Below are 20,736 nucleotides of genomic sequence, written 5' to 3' on the forward strand. Positions count from 1 at the left end.
GGTTGTCTTGACGCGCCTCCCTCTTGGCACGTTTCTCCCTTAAGCCCTCCATTCATTCCTCTTTGAATTTTGCAGCACTGCTGGTCACAGCTGAGCTCCAGTTGGAGTGCTCAAGGGCCAGAACTTCCCAGTTCTTGGTGCCTATGCCACAGTTTTTAAGGTTGGCTTTGAGCCCCATCTTTAAAACTCTTTTCCTGTCCACCAATATTACATTTCCCATTCTTGAGTTGGGAGTATAGTAATTGCTTTGGGAGACGGTAATCAGGCATTCGGACAACGTGGCCAGTCCAGCGGAGTTGTTGGCATAGGAGCATTGCTTCAATGCTGGTGGTCTTTGCTTCTTCCAGCATGCTGACATTTGTCTGCCTGTCTTCCCAAGGGATTTGCAAGATTTTTCGGAGGCAACGCTGATGGAATCTTTCCAAGAGTTGAGTGTGACGTCTGTAGACAGTCCACATTTTGCAGGCATATAGCAGAGTTCTCTCGCAAATCCCACAACAACAAACCAGGGACGAGCTTGCAGCAATGCCTAGTCTAGAGGAAGTCAGCAATGCCATTGGCCAACAACAACAACAACAACAACAAAATTAACAAAGCCAGTGGACCTGATGTGATCCCTACTGAGGTCTTTAAGGAGGGTGGACCTGAGCTGACACAACTCCACCAGCTCATTGAAAAGGTGTAGGTGACCGAGAAAATCCCAGCAGACTTCAAGGATGCCACCATCATCACCCTTTTCAAGAAAGGGGACAGAACAGACTGCGGGAACTATCGTGGTATCTCCCTTCTAACCTCCGCTGGGAAAATCCTCGCAAGAGTCCTTGCAAACCGCCTTCTCCCTGTCTCAGAAGACACCCTCCCAGAATCCCAGAATGGCTTCTGCCCCTCCAGAGGAACAGTGGACATGATCTTCACTGCTCAACAGCTCCAAGAAAAATGCAGGGAACAAAATCAACCTCTGTACATGGCATTCATAGACCTTGCAAATGCATTTGACACAGTGAACCGCAGTGCTCTCTGGACTATCCTCTAAAAAATCGTGTGCCCTGACAAATTTGTGAATATCCTGCGGCTCCTTCATGATGACATGATGGCAACAGTCTTGTACAGCAGTGGCTCCTAAAGTGACCAATTTAAGATGGAATCAGGTGTCAAACAGGGATGTGTTATTGCCCCAACCTTATTTTCCATTTTTATCGCTATGATCTTGTTGATGGGAAGCTTCTATCAGACAAGATATTTAACCTCAGCAGATTGAAAGCCAAAACCAAGGTCACAGCAACATCTGTTATAGAACTTCAGTATGCTGATGATGATGTAGTCTGTGTGCAGGAAGATCTACAAGCCACTCTAACCACCTTTGGAGAAGCATACAAGAAGCTCAGCCTCTCACTGAATTTCGAGAAAACCAAAGTGCTCTTCCAGCAGTCGTCAGCCAATCCCTCTGCAATGCCAGGAATACAGCTTTATGGTGTAACCTTAGAAAATGCTGACCATTTCCGCTACCTTGGCAGCTACCTCTCCACAAAAGTCAACTTTGACGCTGAAGTACAACATTGCCTGAGCTCTGCGAGTGCAGCATTTCTCTGAATGAAGCAGAGAGTGTTTGAGGATTGGGACATCTATAGGGATACCAAGGTGCTTGTTTATAAAGCTATAGATTCTGGAGCAGATCATTAATGGGATAGTCTGTAATCAATTAGAAAGGACTGTTGTGATCACTAAGAGTCAATATAGGTCTCTCAAAAACAAATAATGCCAGACTAATCTTATCACTCTCTTTTTGGATAAAAAAAGATAGCCTAGCTTAATGCTGTCTATCTGCTTCTCACTAAGAACTGCAAACTCTTTCACTGTATCTTCAGTTCTAAAACACTATCTGATCCACTGGTTCACAGAATCAAACCAAAGTTTCTATTATTGGGAAGCCCCAAACACTCCACTACAAGGAAGTCCTTGTAGTTGCTTGCTTAATTTAAATTTCCTTTAAACAATCACCTTCTGCGTCACATCATTTCCATTGCAGCATGTTCACAGGTTCCATTCATTAGTTACTCTGTGATTTACTCAGAACTTAGGTTCTGCTTAGTCACTCCTGACTTTACAATTAGCCATGAATCTGCCAGATACTATAAACTCTAACAAAGACATGGGCAAACTTCGGTCCTCCAGCTGTTTTTAACTTCAACTCTCAGAAATCCCAGCCAGCTTACCAGCTGTTAGGAATTGTGGGAGTTGAAGTCCAAAACACCTGGAGGGCCAAAGTTTGCTCATGCCTGCTCTAAAAGGTTCATACAAAGAATCACCATCCCAGTGACACAAAACTCCCTCAACTAGATATTTTTGGGGACTGCATTCTAAATTTGCTGTGTAAGTGCTGGGGTTAGGTAGGATGAGAGTTGTAGGCAAAGACATCTGGAAGACATTGATGGTCCTCTTGTCTGGGAGCCGACTTCCACTTCCCCTCTACAGGGGATAACCACAGGATTATTGTTAAGAATAAATAAAGGCAATGATTTGCATAAAAATGTCATCATCTGCACTAGATCTATTTTCAGACTGTGTTCACTTTGTGATTCAAGTTCACAGAACTAACCTGAAAACAGAAATGTGTTGTCATCTCAGTCCCACTACCAAGACGTGAGCTGGGAAAACCACAGAGCTCAGCCTTTAATGCTGACGTATCACTGTGTCTATGTGTGGGATATAACAACTTGAGGAAACAACTTCTTCAGCTTAAACAAGATAACCTAGCAAACAGCTAAGCAGATTATCTGACTAGTAAAAATCTGAGTGACACCATAAATATTAATTTTGTTCTAGGCCTGGACTCACAGCAGGATAAAATATTCATGTTAGTGCCCAACGTTTCATAAAGGATGAAGATAGATGCTGCTTTGGTTTTCGGTCTTCTGTGCTTCCACTTCAAAACACTGCATGGTAAGTGAGCTACCAGACTCTTTTGGTGGTACAAAGCATACGTTTGGGGATGTTTAATGGGGGAGCTGGAGTCAAGATGCCTGATAATGAAAAGACGACCAAGTTTGCAATGGAGACCATTTTTGTGTGTGTCAGGAGCAACTTGAGAAACTGCAAGTCGCTTCTGGTGTGAGAGAATTGGCTGTCTGCAAAGATGTTGCTCAGGGGACGCCTGGATGTTTTACCATCCAGTCAGAGGCTTCTTTCATGTCTCTGCATGGGAAGCAGCAGCTGACAGATGGGAGCTCACTCCACTCCCCGGATTTGAACCACCAACCTTTTGGTCAGCAGTCCTGCTGGCAAAAGGGTTTAACCCATTGTGCCACCGGAGCCTCCATGGAGACAATCTAAAAACTGTCAGATCATTCTGCTCCAAACTCATTATTCAAAGGAAGGAGAAAAACTGAATTGGATCCCGCATAGGAAAAAAGACAGGATATAAATCAACCCAAACAGCCTCTGCTGCTGGTGTTTCCTATTCTTCTGGCAAAATAGCATGTATACTGTAGGTTTGCCTTAATCATATCCAAAATGCTTATGTGCCAGCACGTAGTATTAGTAATGATTTATCTTTAGATAGTGCAGTAAAAACTACTGCTTTCACACTATTAAAAACAGAGAACCATAAATTAGTGACTCCAGCAAATTTGCCGCTCTAAAGGTGATTGATTGATTAATTTATGTTGTTTGTTTTGCAAGATTTGCGCTGTTGAAAATAAATCCTCATAAAATGTTAACTACACTTCTTTAACTGTTGTAAGCTACTTTGCCCCCTTCAACACAGCTGAATAAAACCCACATTATCTGCCTTGAACTGGGTTATATGGCAGTGTGAACTCAAATAACCCAGTTCAAAGTAGATATTGTGGGATTTTCTGCCTTGATATTCTGGGTTATAGGGCTGTGTGGAAGAGCCCTTTGAGTCCTAATTAGAGAATAGGTGGGTAAAAATGAATGAAGAAATAAAATACTGTTGCAGGTTTGCTAATTGTGGCTGGATCTACATTGCCATATAACACAGTTTGAATCTGCATTATATGGCCAGTATCAACCTGCACTGAACTGCATTATATGGGTCTACACTGACCATATAACACAAATGCAAACTGCATTATATAGCAATGTAGATCAGGTTAAAATACACACATATCACAACAGTCCATGCTACCTTTTCAGTACATCTTTATTTCTTTTGTTAAATAAGCTCAATGTATCTGCAGGTGCAGCTTATACTATAGAATTAATGCAGTTTGAAACCACTTTAATTGCCATGGCTCAGTGCTATGAAATTCAGGCTGTAATAGTTTCAAGGTCTTTAGACTTCTTTGTCAAGGGCCCATTTCACATAGCTGAATAAAATCCCACACTATCTGCTTTGAACTGGAATATATGACTCAGATAGCCCAGTTCCAAGCAAATATTGTGGGATTTTCTGCCTTGATATTCTGGGTTATATAGCTGTGTGGAAGGGCCCAAAGAATGCTGCTGTCCTCACCAAACTACAACTCTCACAGCATTGAGCCATGGCAACTGACATAGGAGGTAAAGTTTCAAAGGTCAATATGAAGTTGCCCAGGAATAGCCAGGTGTGAATACAAACAGCTTAAAAACATTGCTATATATCCCCATGTATAACTTGATCTCACATGTAAGCTGAAGGCATACTTTAGGCCAAAATAATGTATTGTGAAGAGCTATAGATAAATCGGAGCCTCCGGTGGCTCAGTGTGTTAAAGCGCTGAGCTGCTGAACTTGCAGACCGAAAGGTCCCAGGTTCAAATCCGGGGAACGGAGTGAGCGCCCGCTGTTAGCTCCAGCTTCTGCCAACCTAGCAGTTCGAAAACATGCAAATGTGAGTTTGCGGGAAGGTAACGGCATTCCATGCAGTCATGCCAGCCGCATGACCTTGGAGGTTTCTACGGACAACGCCGGCTCTTCAGCTTAGAAATGGAGATGAGCACCAACCCCCAGAGTCGGACACGACTGGACTTAACATCAGGGGAAACCTTTACCTTTATCTATGGATAAATCAGACAAAGAGAGCAAAAGTGTTGGGGAGAGTAGAGGGGATCAATGCTTCTTGTAGGCCCCTTCCACACAGCTGAATAAAATCCCACATTATCTGCTTTAAACCAGAATATATGGCACTGTGGGTTCAGATAGCCCAGTTCAAAGCAGATATTGTGGGATTTTTTGCCTCGATATTCTGGATTATATGGCTGTGTGGAAGGGCCCTTAGGCCCCAGAATGGACTACGTTCTTGCCTTTCGCTACTCGAGAGTACAGCATGTTCTTTTTTTCTGATAAGAGTTAAGTTACAGTACTTACTAGACTTGAAAATAAATCAACCTAGAATTTTAGGACTTATACATGGGGTACTTAATGAAAGTCTGCAGTGAGAAGTATCTGTGCTATTGAACCTATTTTCAATACAGTGCATTCTGCATTTAATCCCATAGGAAAGAAGGTATATCTCCTCGCACAACTCCATGGGTTTCATGTTTATTCTGCCATCCATGTCATTAGGGTCATTGAGAGAAGGAAAATAATTCCTGAATTATGATACCCATTACTGTTTTAATGGGTCCCTTAGCACTTTTTGGGATCAATGACTTTGATTGCAGTGCTGCTGGCATTAACAATGGCTGTTGTACTTGTTTAAACTGCCATCAATTTGACTTCAATTTATCGTGATCCTAAATCTCCCTGTCATCAACAGTCCTGTTCAAATCTAGCAAAGTCAGGTATTTCTTGATAGAGACTGTCCACTTGGCATGTGGTCATCCTCTTTTCCTAGTATAATCTAGCATACCAAATGTTACAGTCTTTCTACGAAGTCATATTTTCAAATGATGTGTCCAAAGTAGCAATGCTGTTTCAACTTGTTCTTTTTCACTGCCAGCAACAGAGGCAGGGGATCTTGGGAGTGGTAGGGCTTCTTCTACACTGCCCATAATCCTGATTATCAAATCAGAGAATCCACATTATCTGCTTTGAACTGGATTATATGACTCTACAATGCCATATAATCCAGTACAAAGCAGATAATCTGGATTTTGTATGACAGTGTAGAAGGCACCAAGGTGGGGTTGGAGTAGCTTTGACCTGTGAGATACAAATTGTAGGATTATTACTTTACTACAACCCTGTGTATCTGAATAATAGGCTTCAATTTGTGCTATGGCAACTGCCTCAAGATACATATCCCTAAAATGGGTCAGAAACAATACATTATTGTATTTATCGCCTTTTTTCTTGGTTTTGTTTTGTACAACTGCTCTTCAATCTTTTGTGTTGAAAGCTGAACTGTTTACTCCTTTGTATTCCCCATTCCTTTTTTCTCTACTTACCGTAAGACTGGAAGAAAGCATAGTATAGTGGTTCAGAGTTGGCCTACGGCCCCTTCTACACTACCCTATAATCCAGATTATCAAAGTAGATAATCTGCATTATCTGCTTTGAACTGGATTATACGAGTCTACACTGCCATATAATCCAGTTCAAAGCAGATAATCTGGATTTTATATGGCAATGTAGAAGGGGCCTATAAGGTATGTGGCAGAATTCCCATGTCAAAATGTCTTCTTTCCACTAATGTTTCATGGTCCATAAACAAAGAAAGTCATTTCATCATACCATTTCAGGGCAAATCATCATAACTCACCCTGTCTCCGAATCACAGAAGTGCTCAAATTTGCAAGACAGAGGGGCAAAAGGAGGTCAGTAACCCTGAGTAAAAGTGTGATGTATATCAACAGTATGTGAGTGTGTGTTGATAGCTCTACAGGGTGTTGTTGAGATGCCATATTGTAGATTTTGCTACCCAGATATCAGTATCAAATGGAAAACAAATTTTCAAGATGACGTTGAAACATTCTTTAAATGGGCTAGATTGTGAGATGTTCTGCACATTTTCCTATTTTTTAAATCTATTTTTACATTTGCCTAGAAATTTCATTTGTAGTAAAAGTGGTTTTCACAAAATACAATAATTGGGTGCAAAACATTTTACGTTTTACAAAATACAATTTCTCTGTGTATATATTACTTTGTATCAAATAGAATAGTGACATCAAAATAGTGATGGAAATAGGCCAGTGGCCTTTTTTGCAATGGTTGACATTTTTTTTTTCAGTAGCTCACTTTTTCCCCAATCAAATGATTTAATGCAATGTTTATCAACCTGGAGGTCGGGGGTCCGGGGTTGGGGGTCATGATGGGGGTGTCAGAGGGGTTGCCAAAAACCAGTATTTTCTGTTGGTTATGCGGGTTCTGTGTGGGAAGTTTGGCCCAATTCAATTGTTGGTGGGGCTCAAGGGGCTCCCAAATGCCAAAGTCTATTTCCCCCCAAACTCCATCAGTGTTCAAATTTGGGCATATTGAGTATTCGTGCCAAGTTTGGTCCAGATCCATCATTGTTTGAGTCCACAGTGCTCTCTGGATGTAGGTGAACTACAACGCCAAAACCCAAGGTCTATGACCACCAAACCCTTCCAATATTTTCTGTTGGTCATGTGAGTTTTGTGTGCCAAGTTTAGTTCAGTTGGTGGAGTTTGCTCTTTGATTACAGGTGAACTATAAATCTCAGCAATTACAACTCCCAAATGAAAAGATCAATCCCCCCCAACCCTATGAGTATTCAAATTTGGGTGTATCGGGTATTAATGCCAAATTTAGTCCAGTGAAAATACATCTTGCATATCAGATATTTACATTATAATTCATAACAGTAGCAAAATTACAGTTATGAAGTCACAACGAAAATAACTTTATGGTTGGGGGTCACCACCACATGAGGAACTGTATTCAGGGGTCGTGGCATTAGGAAGGTTGAGAACCACTGCCTTAATGGGGTCAAGAGACCTTTCTTATTGATGCTGAAGATTATTTTGTGCATTCTTTGCAACTTTAGTGAATATTTTGTTTTATTTTTGTATTATGAAAAAATGTATTGGTAACTTGTCAGTTTTCAGCTCTCATAATGATAATTTCAATTAATTACTTTAATAAGGTTAACTACAACCAAGCTGTATAGAATCCATTGGATGTGGCACTTCTAGTGACACTGAGAAAATTCGTAGTAATCTTTTGATTAAAAAATTGAAAGCAAAAGGTATAAATTTGAAGCAAGAATATTCATGTAAATTGGCAGCAAATCTGCATCAGATTCCTAGGTACCACCAAGGTGCAAGTGCAACAAGGCTGCTTGCCTATTTCAATTGGCTTCGAGTAGAAAAGGTGATTCTGTATCTGAAATTTGAACTGCACATGGTTTCTGAACTACTGTGTAAACTTACGCATACGTCTAGATATTTCAGGCAACAAATGATCCAAAAAACTAGGTCAACTTATCTACAGATCAGTGTAAGCATTGTAACTTAATTCTTATTTTTAAAAAATGTTAAATCCTTTCTTTTCTTAATTTTCACATAATTTTAAAACTTACATTGTACTAGTATTTTCTAGACAACTCACAGAGTTGGGGGAAGGGGGAATCCCTAATTGATTATGCTATGTTATTACTATGTTGTTTAATTTCTTTTAGGTGATGGAAACTGTTCATCTCATACAGCTTGTAATAAAGGTATGCTTTTTTAAAACTTGGAAAATTACTATCTTTTGAGATGTAGTAACCATATGACCAACTACATAGTATGGGAACCGGTTTAATAGGCCAATATCACCTATCACAAGGGCTGGCCCAACACGGAAGCCACTGAAGCGCCCGCCTCGGGCGCACGGTTGCCGGGGGCGCCGTGGAGGCCAGCCGGGACAGGGTGCGTGGGGCGGGAGGCAGGGCCCCGTCTCCCGCTGCAGCTTGGCCGGCTGTGGCCAGCTGGGCGAGGGCAAGCTGCGCAAGAGGCGGGGTCAGGGCAAGCAGCCTCTCCCGCTGCTTCCTGGCTGGCTGCCCTGGCACAGGGCGCGTGGGGCGGGAGGTGGAGCCCCTCCTCTCGCCCCGCGCACCCTGGCCCCGCCTGTCACGCTGCGTGAGAGGCGGGGTCAGGGCAAGAAGCGCGGGAGGCGGGCCAGGGTTGGCCCTGCCTCCCACACTGCTTGCCCTCGCCCAGCTGGCCACAGCCGGCCAAGCTGCAGCGGGAGTCCGTCCAGGCCACAGTCGCCGTGGCCTGGAGAGACTCTCCCGCCACTTCTTGGCCGGCTGGCCTGGCACAGGGTGCACAGGGCGTGAGGCGGAGCCCCGCCTCTCACCCCGCGTGCCTTGGCCCCGCCTCTCACGCTGCGCGAGAGGCGGGGTCAGGGCTAGCAGTGCGGGAGGCAGGGCCAGGGTTGGCCCCGCCTCCCGCGCTGCTCGCCCTCGCCCACCTGGCCACAGCCGGCCAAGCTGCAGCGGGAGTCCGTCCAGGGCATGGTCGCCGTGGCCTGGAAAGACTCTCCCGCCACTTCTTGGCCGGCTGGCCTGGCACAGGGTGCGCGGGGTGGGAGGTGGAGCCAGGGCAAGCTGGGCGGGGCCAGGTCTGGCCATGCCCCGCCTCCTGTGGCGTGGCACGTGGGGGGTGCAATTTTTCCCCCTCGCTTAATATTTAAAATTTTCTTGGGCCGGCCCTGCCTATCACAATAGAGTATGTGCATGTCTCTACTGGATATGGATGAAAATGGATTCTGAAAATTGGGACTCAAAATTATAAAAGCAAAACAGAGCAATAGAACCAACTATAGCTCAAATACCAATTAACTATTCGGATTTGGGAGAGATGGTCCTGATTAATTGTCTGCTGCTCCACCTTTTTGCCCGTTTAAAAAATGTCCCAGTTTCTCCCTCCTCCTCCCACTTTCCTACTTTGTCCTATATTTATTTCAATTGCTGCAAATTTAATCCAAAATGCAAAAGTAAATTGCACTCAATCAGTAGGGTGGAGGGAAGATGCAGATCTTTTCTTTTTCAGTAGGCAAAAGAAAACTGCTGCATTTCCTCCTGGCACGTGTATTCTCCCTTGTTGCTTATAACATTTACCATTTTGGCCACTCTCTGTTGTTGTTTGGCTCCATGTTTCATAGGTTTTACTCGGGAAATTTGGGAGACTAATGAAAAATATGCATTGTATAAATTAAGTTCCTTCTGCTTTCTCAAGTGGTGGGTTTATCATGTTGTGATAGTTTGAATGTGGGAGCAGCAGTGCTCAAAGAGGAAAGGGTAGAAGATCCAGTTCTTATGCAGGCCTTGTCTAAACAATGTTAGACTGCCTACACCTCATGGAGGTCAACTGTATTTAAGCTGCATATGCATTGGGATTGCAGCATCTGATTATCACACTGCAATGCACACTTGTGCTTACTTAGGCCTAATTGGAATCAATAAAGCTTAAACATTCCTGGATCTATTCAGGGTTGCATTTCATATGCTGAATCTGATTTAGGAAATAATAACAACTAAGAACAACTTGCCCTAGTGAATGTCCAGCTTGTAGAAAGCATATCAAAAATTCCATGGTTTCAAATTCTTACAGAATACGTCTTCATAGTTTGCAATGTGTTATTTATAATTACTTAACTTTGTTCACAACCTACCACCCACATTAGCCAGTCAGCTTCTCTGTTTCAGTACCATACTGGGTGCTGTCAATTCCCTTCTTATTATTGGCATAAATGCTCTGATGTCACACAGAGAGAAGACAGCTAAGACCTAATGAGGGCTAAACTTAAAACTTAGCAAGAAACATTAGTAATTTTGTTGAAACTAAGCTTTATGGGTTATGTCTAAGACCTGCCTTCCTCTGAGACTAATATGAAAAAATAGACATCATATTTTGCTGTTGGAAGAAAGATCCATAAGATTTTCTTCTCCACAATAAGGACCTCATCAGTCAGGGCTTTTTCCTGTCCTAGGATGCTGCCAGGACACAGCTAGGATGGAGCCCATCTCATGACAATGGGGTTCTTCCTGCAGAGCTCCGTCCTGACTGTGTCTCAAAAGTGTACTGAGAGGCTGCCTTGGGAAAACGGGTGACTACCTGTGTTCTCATTTAGTAAGCCAGGGAAAGTGTGGGATGAAGCAGGAGGCAGATGAGAATGCTGTGGGATGGTAAGGGGGTGATGTGGGGCATTGCCTGATGGCTTCTCTGCTGTCTCCCGTCTTATGGACCTTGGTCTGATGAGGTCCTAAAGCTGACTCCGTTTAACAGGTTTCCCTTAGTCTCTGTGTAACATTTTCAGGCCGGTGGTGATTGTAGCAGTCGAGAGGCTATCAGGGGGAGGAGATGATCTTCTGGATCTTCTAAAGCTGGATTCAACCCCCAAAACTGTATTCAACCCAGCGAGTCTTGTGCATATGCTATGGGGATCCAAAGAACCTCTTTGGTTTGTGCAAGTCAGATAAGTAGATTTCAATGAAGAGATCTAGATCAAAGAGATGTAGATCAAAGAGACCTAACTTCCTTGCTGATTGTTGAACCAGTAATGGGACTGGATGGATCATCAGAGCTTGAATGTGGAAAAATGACATAACTCACCCGTTTCCTATTTTTCTTTAATACCGTTGTCTTTTAAGAAAGAAGAAAATAAACGAACAGCTACTTGAAGTTCTATAATAGATTTCTTCTTTGTCTTGTTAAAAAAATCTCGTTGATCTTTTTGTCTTCCTCCAGACAATCTCACTGAAGACCTCCTTTCTCATTCTCAGAAAATTGATGAATTCCCAAAAGAAAACTTCACATTTCACTGCCCTTTGCCTAGCCGAGTGAAAGCTTTTCGTATGAGACTACTGAAAGGACAGAGAGAAGTCTGTGTTTTCTATAAAGATAACGGGCAAATAAATTGCACGTGTAAGGAGTTTTGTGATGTAATGCCTCATGATGGTAGAGTATCATTCCAACTGAAAAATTTAAATAGCAAACACAGTGATACTTACACCTGCTGCCTAGAAATCGTTTCCCCAATCTTTTCTCGGTGTAAAGCAGGTGAAAAACATCTATATATTGAAGGTAAGCTGGTCATCTTGGCCATTTCCATTATAATTGAAAAGAATATTTAGAATTATTTTTAAAAGGTCAAAACATGTTTCTTGAACGTTGGGGAACCCTGACGAAGAGAATCCTGGACAGATGAGAAACATTATGTTTGGAACTTATTCTGCTTATCATCTGCACATTTTTTGAACGGATAACTGTTGTACATACTTGGGAAAAATCCAGAAGCTAGAGAACCAAAGTCACATTGATCTTCCAAGATCAAATCTGAAAGGCCTCTTGGATCTTTAACAGATGCATGAAAGGAAAATTCTGCCAATTGCAGGGTTATCCATCAGAAAAGTGTCACGTTGAAAAAAAGGCAGATGGTAAAATGCTCATTTCTATGTTGTGCAATTAAATGGATGCTATGAGGCCCAAGAGTCATTAGGATGAACAGGAAAGAGATGCATTTGAAAGATTTCCTTATCTCAGAAGGTATGCAAGGATTGAGAGAGAGGCTCCTGAGCCAAGTATTTGGACTTTATGGAAAAAGAAAGGGGATGGGTGGTTTTCTGGCCATGCATTAACACTTGGCATACACAAAGGCAGTTTGAACTGATACTGGTTTCCTGTATTGATTCAAAAATAGTAATGATTGGTTCCTGGCTCAGATATAACAAGAAACTAGGGTTAGTTGACCATTTCCCATCTTATTACAAGGTGCTGAGGGAGTAGAGATGTCAGACATGGACAAAAGTATGGTTTATTAAGCCAAGAAATAAACATTGAAACAGGATAATATAGCAACATGATAGTAATTATGATCCAGGTTAACAATATGTACACACATGCTCAATCTATTTTGTAGGGAGAAAAACATTTCAAATGCCTGACTGCTCCATCAGGTTCTCTCAGTAGACCACAGGAGAGACCGTGGACAACTTCATCACCTGCCTTTCTTCCATCAGTGGTGAAAGCCATAACTATGGTATTCATAGGTATCATCACTGCTGAGGACGGTTGGTGGAGAAAAGAGAAATCAAGAGTAGCCGTTGGCCTGTATCACACAGACAGCTCACTGTGGTGGTCTTATAATTCAAGTACTAATTCTAGGTACTGTATTGCTTTTGTTCAAGATCCAGCAGAATCCTACTCAGCGAAACCATGCTTGTTTTCCGAATTGAACTCATGGATACTTGTTGGATTCACTGCATTTTGCCTTGTGGCCTGCATCTTCTGTTTAATAGTTTGTAGCTTCAGAAATGTGGTGAGTTTTTCCAAAACCCTTTCTCTGTTCCTGTGGAGATGCCATGGCAGTGTTGGGCTTTCATTTAGTGACAAAGTAAGTGAGGCAACCGGTTCTGCATGCTAAAGGGAAACTGCTTTGATGAACAAAATCGAGCCATTTACCTACTGCTGGAATTAGTCACCAGTGGCAGCAATTTAGTTTTAATTTTTTACAAGACAGAGTTGTTTATTGATTTAAAGACCCAAGAGCCTTAAAGCGGGGGGGGGGGGGGGGGGGTGAGAACTTTGTACACATCAGCAAAAATATCCGAAGAAGCAATTCCCTTGATTGCTTCTTTCCAAGGGAGGAATGAATAACTGGTGTGTCCTGGCAAGCTCTGAAGTCATTTAAGCAGCATTTCACAGCCATGGGAAGTAGACCGAGATCAAGACTGATTCCTTCATAACAGTGGATTTTCCAGAGTGTTTCAAAATGATTTTTTGGATTGTTCTTTTTTGAACATAGGTGGGTAGAGACAGTTAATATACTTTAATCAGAGTGATTAATATACTTTAATCAGACTCTTCTGCTGGTCTAAAAAGGTGCAGCCAGATTGTTAAATAGTAGGGTTGTGTGTTCAGTTTGGAATTTCTTTGAATTTGGATCTAATTCAGAAATTTAGCACTTTTGAAGTGAGTTCCAACCCACCTGCTTGCTGCCCCTTCCCCAATATTAAGAATTTGAATCAAAAGGATCCTACGGTTATTAAGCCTCAAATGTCTTCGGATGTAGCTGTGACCAAGCCCTGCTGAAAGGAGAAGCCAAACATGTTGGCATGCCTCTCAGCCAATCTAGATGTCCCTTGATGGTGTCTGTAATAGGATTTCTATTCCTGGATTATAAATGGTAGTTTCTAATTGGTTCTGTCATAAAAAATGGTGAAAGTTTATTACACTGTTAAAACTTTGTCTTTATGCAAGAATCGTCCTATATATAATATATAGCACATTTTGCTTTGTTGAGTCTCCAACAATTTAACATAGTTTCTACCACAAAAACAAAGTTTCTGGAGTAGAACAATAACTTTCAAATTAAAAACCACACAATGAAACAAGAAATAACACTTTCAAACAAGGAACAGATTTTATTTATTATTAAAAATGTTTTTAATAAAAAAAATTGAAAATTCACCAAAAATTTGTGGATAAGTCAAATGTTCTGAAATTTGGTAAGCTAACAGTGTTAAATGTGTTCTACCATTTTTAGCAAGTTTCACCTCAATAGCTTTAAAAATCAGGGAGATATTAGTCCCTGGAGTTTCCCTACTGGCAATGATGTCCTCCTTATTGAACATGCGTGACTGCCATTAGTGAAGTACTTACGAAGATTCAGAAGTTTTGTAAAGTTTTGAAATTTTTACTCCCAAAATTTGGAAAGGTCTTTAGAAATGAAGCGCCAGGATCCCCTACTTTTGAACATAGTTTAGAACCTTTTTAAAAATCACACATGCCTATTAAATAGGGTTGCCTTATTTTAATTTTTCATAATTTTGTTACATTTTTAACCTTTTTATATTGTCAGTTTTTAGCTATGTCTGTTTTAAACTGTCTTGACCCCTATTTCGGTGAAAAGGTGGGATAGCAACAACAACATTGCTGGTACAGACAGACACCAAGCTACAAACATCCGACTTACAAATGACTTATAGTTAAGAATGAGAATGACACAACAGGAAAATTCATTCCTGGAAGAGTTATCATAGGGAAAGGCATTATCATAGAGTTATCACAGGGAACAATCCTTGTTTCCACAACAAGCCAATTTTTTCAAAATCCAAGTATCACAGGGAAAAGAAAGTAAGGTGAAATCTTCTGTATGGGGCACAGACAGAAAAACAAACACCACAGGGGCGTTAATCCTTCCCTGTCCTATCAAAAGCTAATCTCTCATATACAGTAGCATCTCACTTATCCAACATAAACAGGCTGGAAGAACATTGGATAAGCAAACATGTTGGATAATAAGGAGGGATTAAGGAAAAGCCTATTAAACATCAAATTACATTATGATTTTACAAATTAAACACCAAAACATCATGTTTTACAACAAATTTGACAGAAAAAGCAGTTCAATACACAGCAATGTTATGTAGTAATTACTGTATTTACGAATTTAGCACCAAAACATCACAATGTATTGAAAACATTGATTAGAAAAACATTGACTACTAAAAGGCAGACTGTGTTGGATAATCCAGAACACTGGATAAGCGAATGCTGGATAAGCGAGACTTTACTGTATATATGGTTACACTTAGAAATGTATCTATTTCAACCTACATAAAAATTCAACTTAAGAACAAACCTACAGAACCCATCTTGTTCATAACTTGAGGATTGCCTGTGTACGTATCTTGGGCCAGTACATGCATTGGTGAGCTTTTGTTAATACCTACTTCCTGAGGGGAATATCCTGGGTTGGAGGTCGGGGGGATAAACGTTAATGTTGTATTTCACATATTGCAAAGCACTTGCTGCCTCCCAAATCAATTTGAAGATCTGTGTCAGAATGTGCTGAACAAACTGTGGAAAACTAAATGTCTTATAAAGAAAGAAAAGCTAGTTCTGCCTATATTTATGTTAGTGTTGATGTATACCATTGATGGGGATCATGTGTCCCCCTCCATATGTTGTGGGACTACAATTTATTTTTATTTATTTATTACAACATTTATATCCTGCCCTTCTCACCTGAGAGGGGACTCAGGGCGGCTTACAATAAACACACATAGAAGAATTATACAATACACTATAAATCAGATTAAACATTATTAACTTACATCAACATTCGTAAAAACATTCTAAAATACAATTACCATCATTACTCATTATTATTATGCTGGATAGAACTGCTGCAACTTGCAGCCAACAAAATCTGAAAAGATGCATGGTTCTCATTCCTGATGTATACATATAGAAATTGCCATATGTATAGAAAGTGTCACTCTAATATCCATGTCCACTCTTTTTTGTCCTCAGGTCTGCCGACATGTCAAAAGTTCTCATGATTACAACAATGAATATATGTCTATGGCAGCAGTCAAACCCAGTTAAATGCTCAGCAACCTGAAGCCTTTGACAACAACATGAAGAAATGTCCCAGTCTTCTAAATCAAAGTGACGTCTGAAATTACTCTTTTTGATTAACTTTTTTTTTCTGGTGTCCTGATCTCACATACCACTGTACCAGAGTTTTGAGCAATAGTAATGAACTGCCAGGAGCCAGAATGAAGTATCAGAGCTACGTATTTTCCTCTTTCATCTTCCTGTATAGTCTGGAGGAAGAGTCCTGCCAAGTTAACTTTCACTTCCAATTAAACTAAGGACCTCATCACACGGAGGTCCAAATGGTAGGTGTTAGCTTGGGGATTCACCATGCAGTGAAACAAATCTGATAGACAGTGGGGGGGAATGTGTCGCTCTGTGCCCCGCATCACCCCTTACCCATCCCACAGGGGGAAGCATCACTGCTCAGCTTCCCCCCTGTTCTTGCCCCATTCTTCTCAATGAGAACACAGGAAGTCTCCCTTGTTCTCATTGTTTCATCTTATGATGGTTTCACCACAGCTGAGAGATAGAGTCCCTCTGGAAGTAGATGTACATCATTTAATGGGATCCAATGGGCTCCATCCTTCAACTGTGGTGAAAGTTTCATATGATGGGTAAATTTACCTGTGTGATGAGGTGATAAAGCATATTGTTGCATTCAAGGTACACACTGTGGTTTAAAACACCCCGCCCCCTCACCAAATAGTTAAACAGGAGGAGAATCCAGAAAAGGTTTGGATTACATGTGCCTTCACATGAAGCAGAGTTTGTATTTTTAAGACACAATCTCTAGTGCAAACAGAAAGACAGTGAAAGCTACTAAACTCAATAGGTGTTCTCTCTCTGATCATTATGGACCAAGCGGTACATTTAGATTATGCCCCATCATGGGCTGAATCATTTTGATACAAACAGAATATCCCTTATATAAAGTGTTCGGGACCATAAGTATTTTGGATTTTAGATTTTGTTTGGATTTTGGAATACCTGTATCTGCATATATGTACATAATGAGATATCTTGGAGGCAGGACCTAAATCTAAACATAAAATGAATTGTATTCAGACACATAGCCTGAAGGTAATTTTGCACAATATTTTAAAATAATTTTGTAGATGAAGCAAAGTTTGTGTATATTGAACTACCAGAAAGTGAATGTGCCAGATTTCAGAGTATTTTGAAATTCTGCATAAGGGAATAATGATCAACCTGTCTTTAGTAGATGTAGCTTTAAGTAGGCAATATGAGAATACTATTATTCTATCTATTGTGAAATAAAAATAATTTGCCTTTTTATCTCCAAACAAGCAGCCACAGAGCTGGGAAAGTCTAGGACATGCTAGATCTTAGCTGTTAGCTCCTTCTATGCATTGGGAAGGTATTTGCTTTCAGAACTACAAGAGGGTACATTATGTTGAAATTCAGCCAAGAGAAAGGAGTTCCAAAATGGAACATCTAATATATTTGCCTGATATTATATACTTGTGATTACTCAATTTGCCTATCAATAATGGATTATAATTATTGTGACAGAGATGTTTGACAATTAATGTTTCTAGTGTGTATATTGTATGAGGAGTGTTCATGTCAACCCAGGTTTTTTGACTTTATAAAATAAAATAAAATAAAAGATTTTCTAGGAGTGGAAATTGCATTTCTGACATACTCCCTGCTACATTTCTATTTTCTACACTTAACCCAGCATTAAACTAATACCTACAAAGCTTTGACATAGAAAGATTTGTCAGTACGGTAAGCCTAGCCCAACATCTTCCATCACTCCCCGGAGAAGTACTTCCGGGACAGCTCCTTAGCAAAACTGGCAAAAAAAAACCCCCTCCTGCCACTGCTGAAAAATAACCAGCGGCGAAAGATGGGAGGCATCCCGTCTCTCCATTGGAAACAACATCTCTAGCTGGCTTACAGAGGCTTCCTCCTATGTGATGAGGTAGGAGGATGGTGTGGGATTCAGGGCGACAGGTCCCCTTTCCTCCTGGATGGGTGCCGCTGGGATCGCAGCAATCCGTGGCAATACTCGGCAATTTTGCCAGCAACCGTGAAGAGGTCCTTTTGTACCCAACATGCATTAAGTTTTCAAAAATACAAATCTTTGTGAAGATTGTATTCACTATTCCCACAGAACGGTTATTCTCTTATGCAGTTTCACAGCTGGTTATTAGAGGTGTACATTTTTTTTGTTAGTCCACATAAGTCGTATAGTAATGAAATTTTCACAAACTATATTTTAGAAACACTTTAGAAATGAAATGCCAGAGCCCCCTAATTTTGTAATGACTTTTGAAACATTTTTTTAATCGATCACACATGCCTACTGGTTATGCATTGATTACCCAGGATCAGGCATTCCAGATGCTGGATGTTCATAGGAATGACTACTGTGGGCTGGAAACCACCGAGGCTGGGATTGTTGCTAGTGGACAAACAGCCGTCTTTGAAATATTTACACCCTTCAAATGTCTTAATGTGGTTGAGTATCTCATCACTGTGCTGCACTTGAAGTCTTCTATATATCTCCATGAGTTTTATGCCTTTGTTCACAACATGCTAACACTCTTATCTGCCATCTTGATTAACGGTCTCTGGATTGGCCCGTAACATCTGCAATGCCTAGCAGTGAGAGGACACACTAAACATTTACTAGAGTATGTAATATTGCCACACTAGCATCCATTTTTATGCCTGTAAAATTAAAAGAATTGAACACCCCTTATAAATCAGTTTTAATACAGTTTTAATGTTTTCTCATAATTACTATATAATTACTAAATGTTTGCATAACATTGCTATAATATTTAAGCATAATTTGGTTCACTGTTTTTGGACATAAAAGCCAAGACACTTTTAGCATAGTGTAAATATACACCAGCATAGTTGAAATAGAAATCACAACTGGAGAACTGTACTGGTGCTGTACTTAGACCTGCTAACTCTCCCCTTTACCATATGAGACTACTGAAGCACAATAACAGCAAGATAAATGTGTCTGCTGTTGAGGCTTACTGCATAATGCCATGGCTTGCGTCACAGCGGGATTGTGTCTTTTCATAGAAAAAACTCAATGAATCCAATATCTGTTTTGTTACTCTTCCTTATGTGATAATCTCCTTCCGTTGCATTCCTGGTATTGTGAAGCAATGGAAGGTCAGGTGAGAAACCATGCAACTCTGAAGATGCAGCAAAATAGAACAAAAATTAAGAGATTTTTTCTTTTCTTGTCAGGAGCAACCGGAATTACTTCTGGAGTGAGAGAATTGGCCGTCTGCAAGGACGTTGCCCAGGGGACGCCCGGATGTTTTTGATGTTTTACCATCCTTGTGGGAAGCTTCTCTCATGTCCCCACGTGGAGCTGGAGCTGATAGAGGGAGCTCATCTGCGCTGTCCCCGGGTGGGATTCGAACCTGGCAGCTTTCAGGTCAGCAACCCAACCTTCAAGTCACGAGGCTTTTATCCCCTGTGCATATGCTAAGTAGAGAAAATACAAGTAGGAAAATGAGGCTTTGCAGAAGACTACTCATAAGAATTCATATCAACAAAGTGTCAACATCACACAATTGCACTCAAGTGTGAAAAAGATCATTCCAGTAATGGTATGCGTCTATGCTTAAACAATGTAATTGTAATAAAATAACAGACTGGTGTGATTAAGGGGTGACAGGGCTGTCACTGTAGTGTATTTGTCATCAACAAGCATCTGGAACAAGCCTAGAAAACATTTATTGAGCATTTTCTTGCACCAGGAGGACAGGAGAGGAGGATTTATGGTGGCCAGGAACGTTTTAGTGGATAGATGGGGGTATGGGGGAAGGGGGTGGATGCCCAAAAGGTGTGAGAAGGCAGTGGAGACAGACCCCTGAGATCGAGGTCTGTCCTCACAGGCCCAGTACCCCATTAGACCCAGGCTTTTCAGGAAAGCTCAAATCTAATGAGATATTTAATTAATTCAGAACAAGACAAGGCTTGTTTGGAATTAATTTATTTTTACCTGAGGTGTCATTTGGATGTCTCTGGTAAACCAAGACAGGTCCCACATTTGGAACTGTCCGGATGGGCCCTATGTTAATTGAGTTGAAACTACTTTTGCAGCAGCTGAGGACAAAAGGAAGGAAACGGAAGGAGAACGAAAAAACTAGCAGTTGAATAAATGGGACAGCAGAGGATTACAATCAGCCCCTTGTGTCCATGGATACTCTATTCACAAATTCAACCTACTATGGCTTATATATATAGTAGAGTCTTCCTTATCCAACATTCGCTTATCCAACGTTCTGGATTATCCAATGCATTTTTGTAGTTGATGTTTTCAATACATCGTGATATTTTGGTGCTAAATTTGTAAATATAGTAATTACTGCATAGTATTACTGCGTATTGAACTACTTTTTCTGTCAAATTTGTTGTATAACATGATGTTTTGGTGCTTAATTTGTAAAATCATAATCTAATTTGATGTTTAATAGGCTTTTCCTTAATTCCTCCTTATTATCCAACATATCCTCTT

General features: G+C 40.9%; 1 protein-coding gene across 1 annotated transcript; it reads left to right on the plus strand.

Moving 5' to 3' along the window:
* The first annotated feature begins 2,635 nt into the window (after nucleotides 1-2,635).
* LOC134293749 (uncharacterized) lies at nucleotides 2,636-17,866 on the plus strand. Its single transcript, XM_062962287.1, has 6 exons — nucleotides 2,636-2,940; nucleotides 6,624-6,698; nucleotides 8,525-8,563; nucleotides 11,580-11,915; nucleotides 13,019-13,149; nucleotides 16,149-17,866. The coding sequence occupies exons 1-6, from the start codon at nucleotides 2,880-2,882 to the stop codon at nucleotides 16,221-16,223; spliced, it is 717 nt and encodes a 238-aa protein (XP_062818357.1). The 5' UTR covers nucleotides 2,636-2,879; the 3' UTR covers nucleotides 16,224-17,866.
* The last annotated feature ends 2,870 nt before the right edge of the window (nucleotides 17,867-20,736 follow it).

The sequence above is a fragment of the Anolis carolinensis genome, chromosome 1 (assembly GCF_035594765.1).
Source record: "Anolis carolinensis isolate JA03-04 chromosome 1, rAnoCar3.1.pri, whole genome shotgun sequence".
Classification (NCBI taxonomy): Eukaryota; Metazoa; Chordata; class Lepidosauria; order Squamata; family Dactyloidae; genus Anolis; species Anolis carolinensis.

Coding starts and splice junctions, on each gene's coding strand:
- LOC134293749 (XM_062962287.1), top strand. CDS start 2,880: ATGAAGATAGATGCTGCTTTGGTTTTCGGTCTTCTGTGCTTCCACTTC. Junction 6,699..8,524: donor AGACAGAGGGGCAAAAGGAG/GTCAGTAACCCT, acceptor AATTTCTTTTAG/GTGATGGAAACTGTTCATCT. Junction 13,150..16,148: donor TTTGTAGCTTCAGAAATGTG/GTGAGTTTTTCC, acceptor TTTTGTCCTCAG/GTCTGCCGACATGTCAAAAG.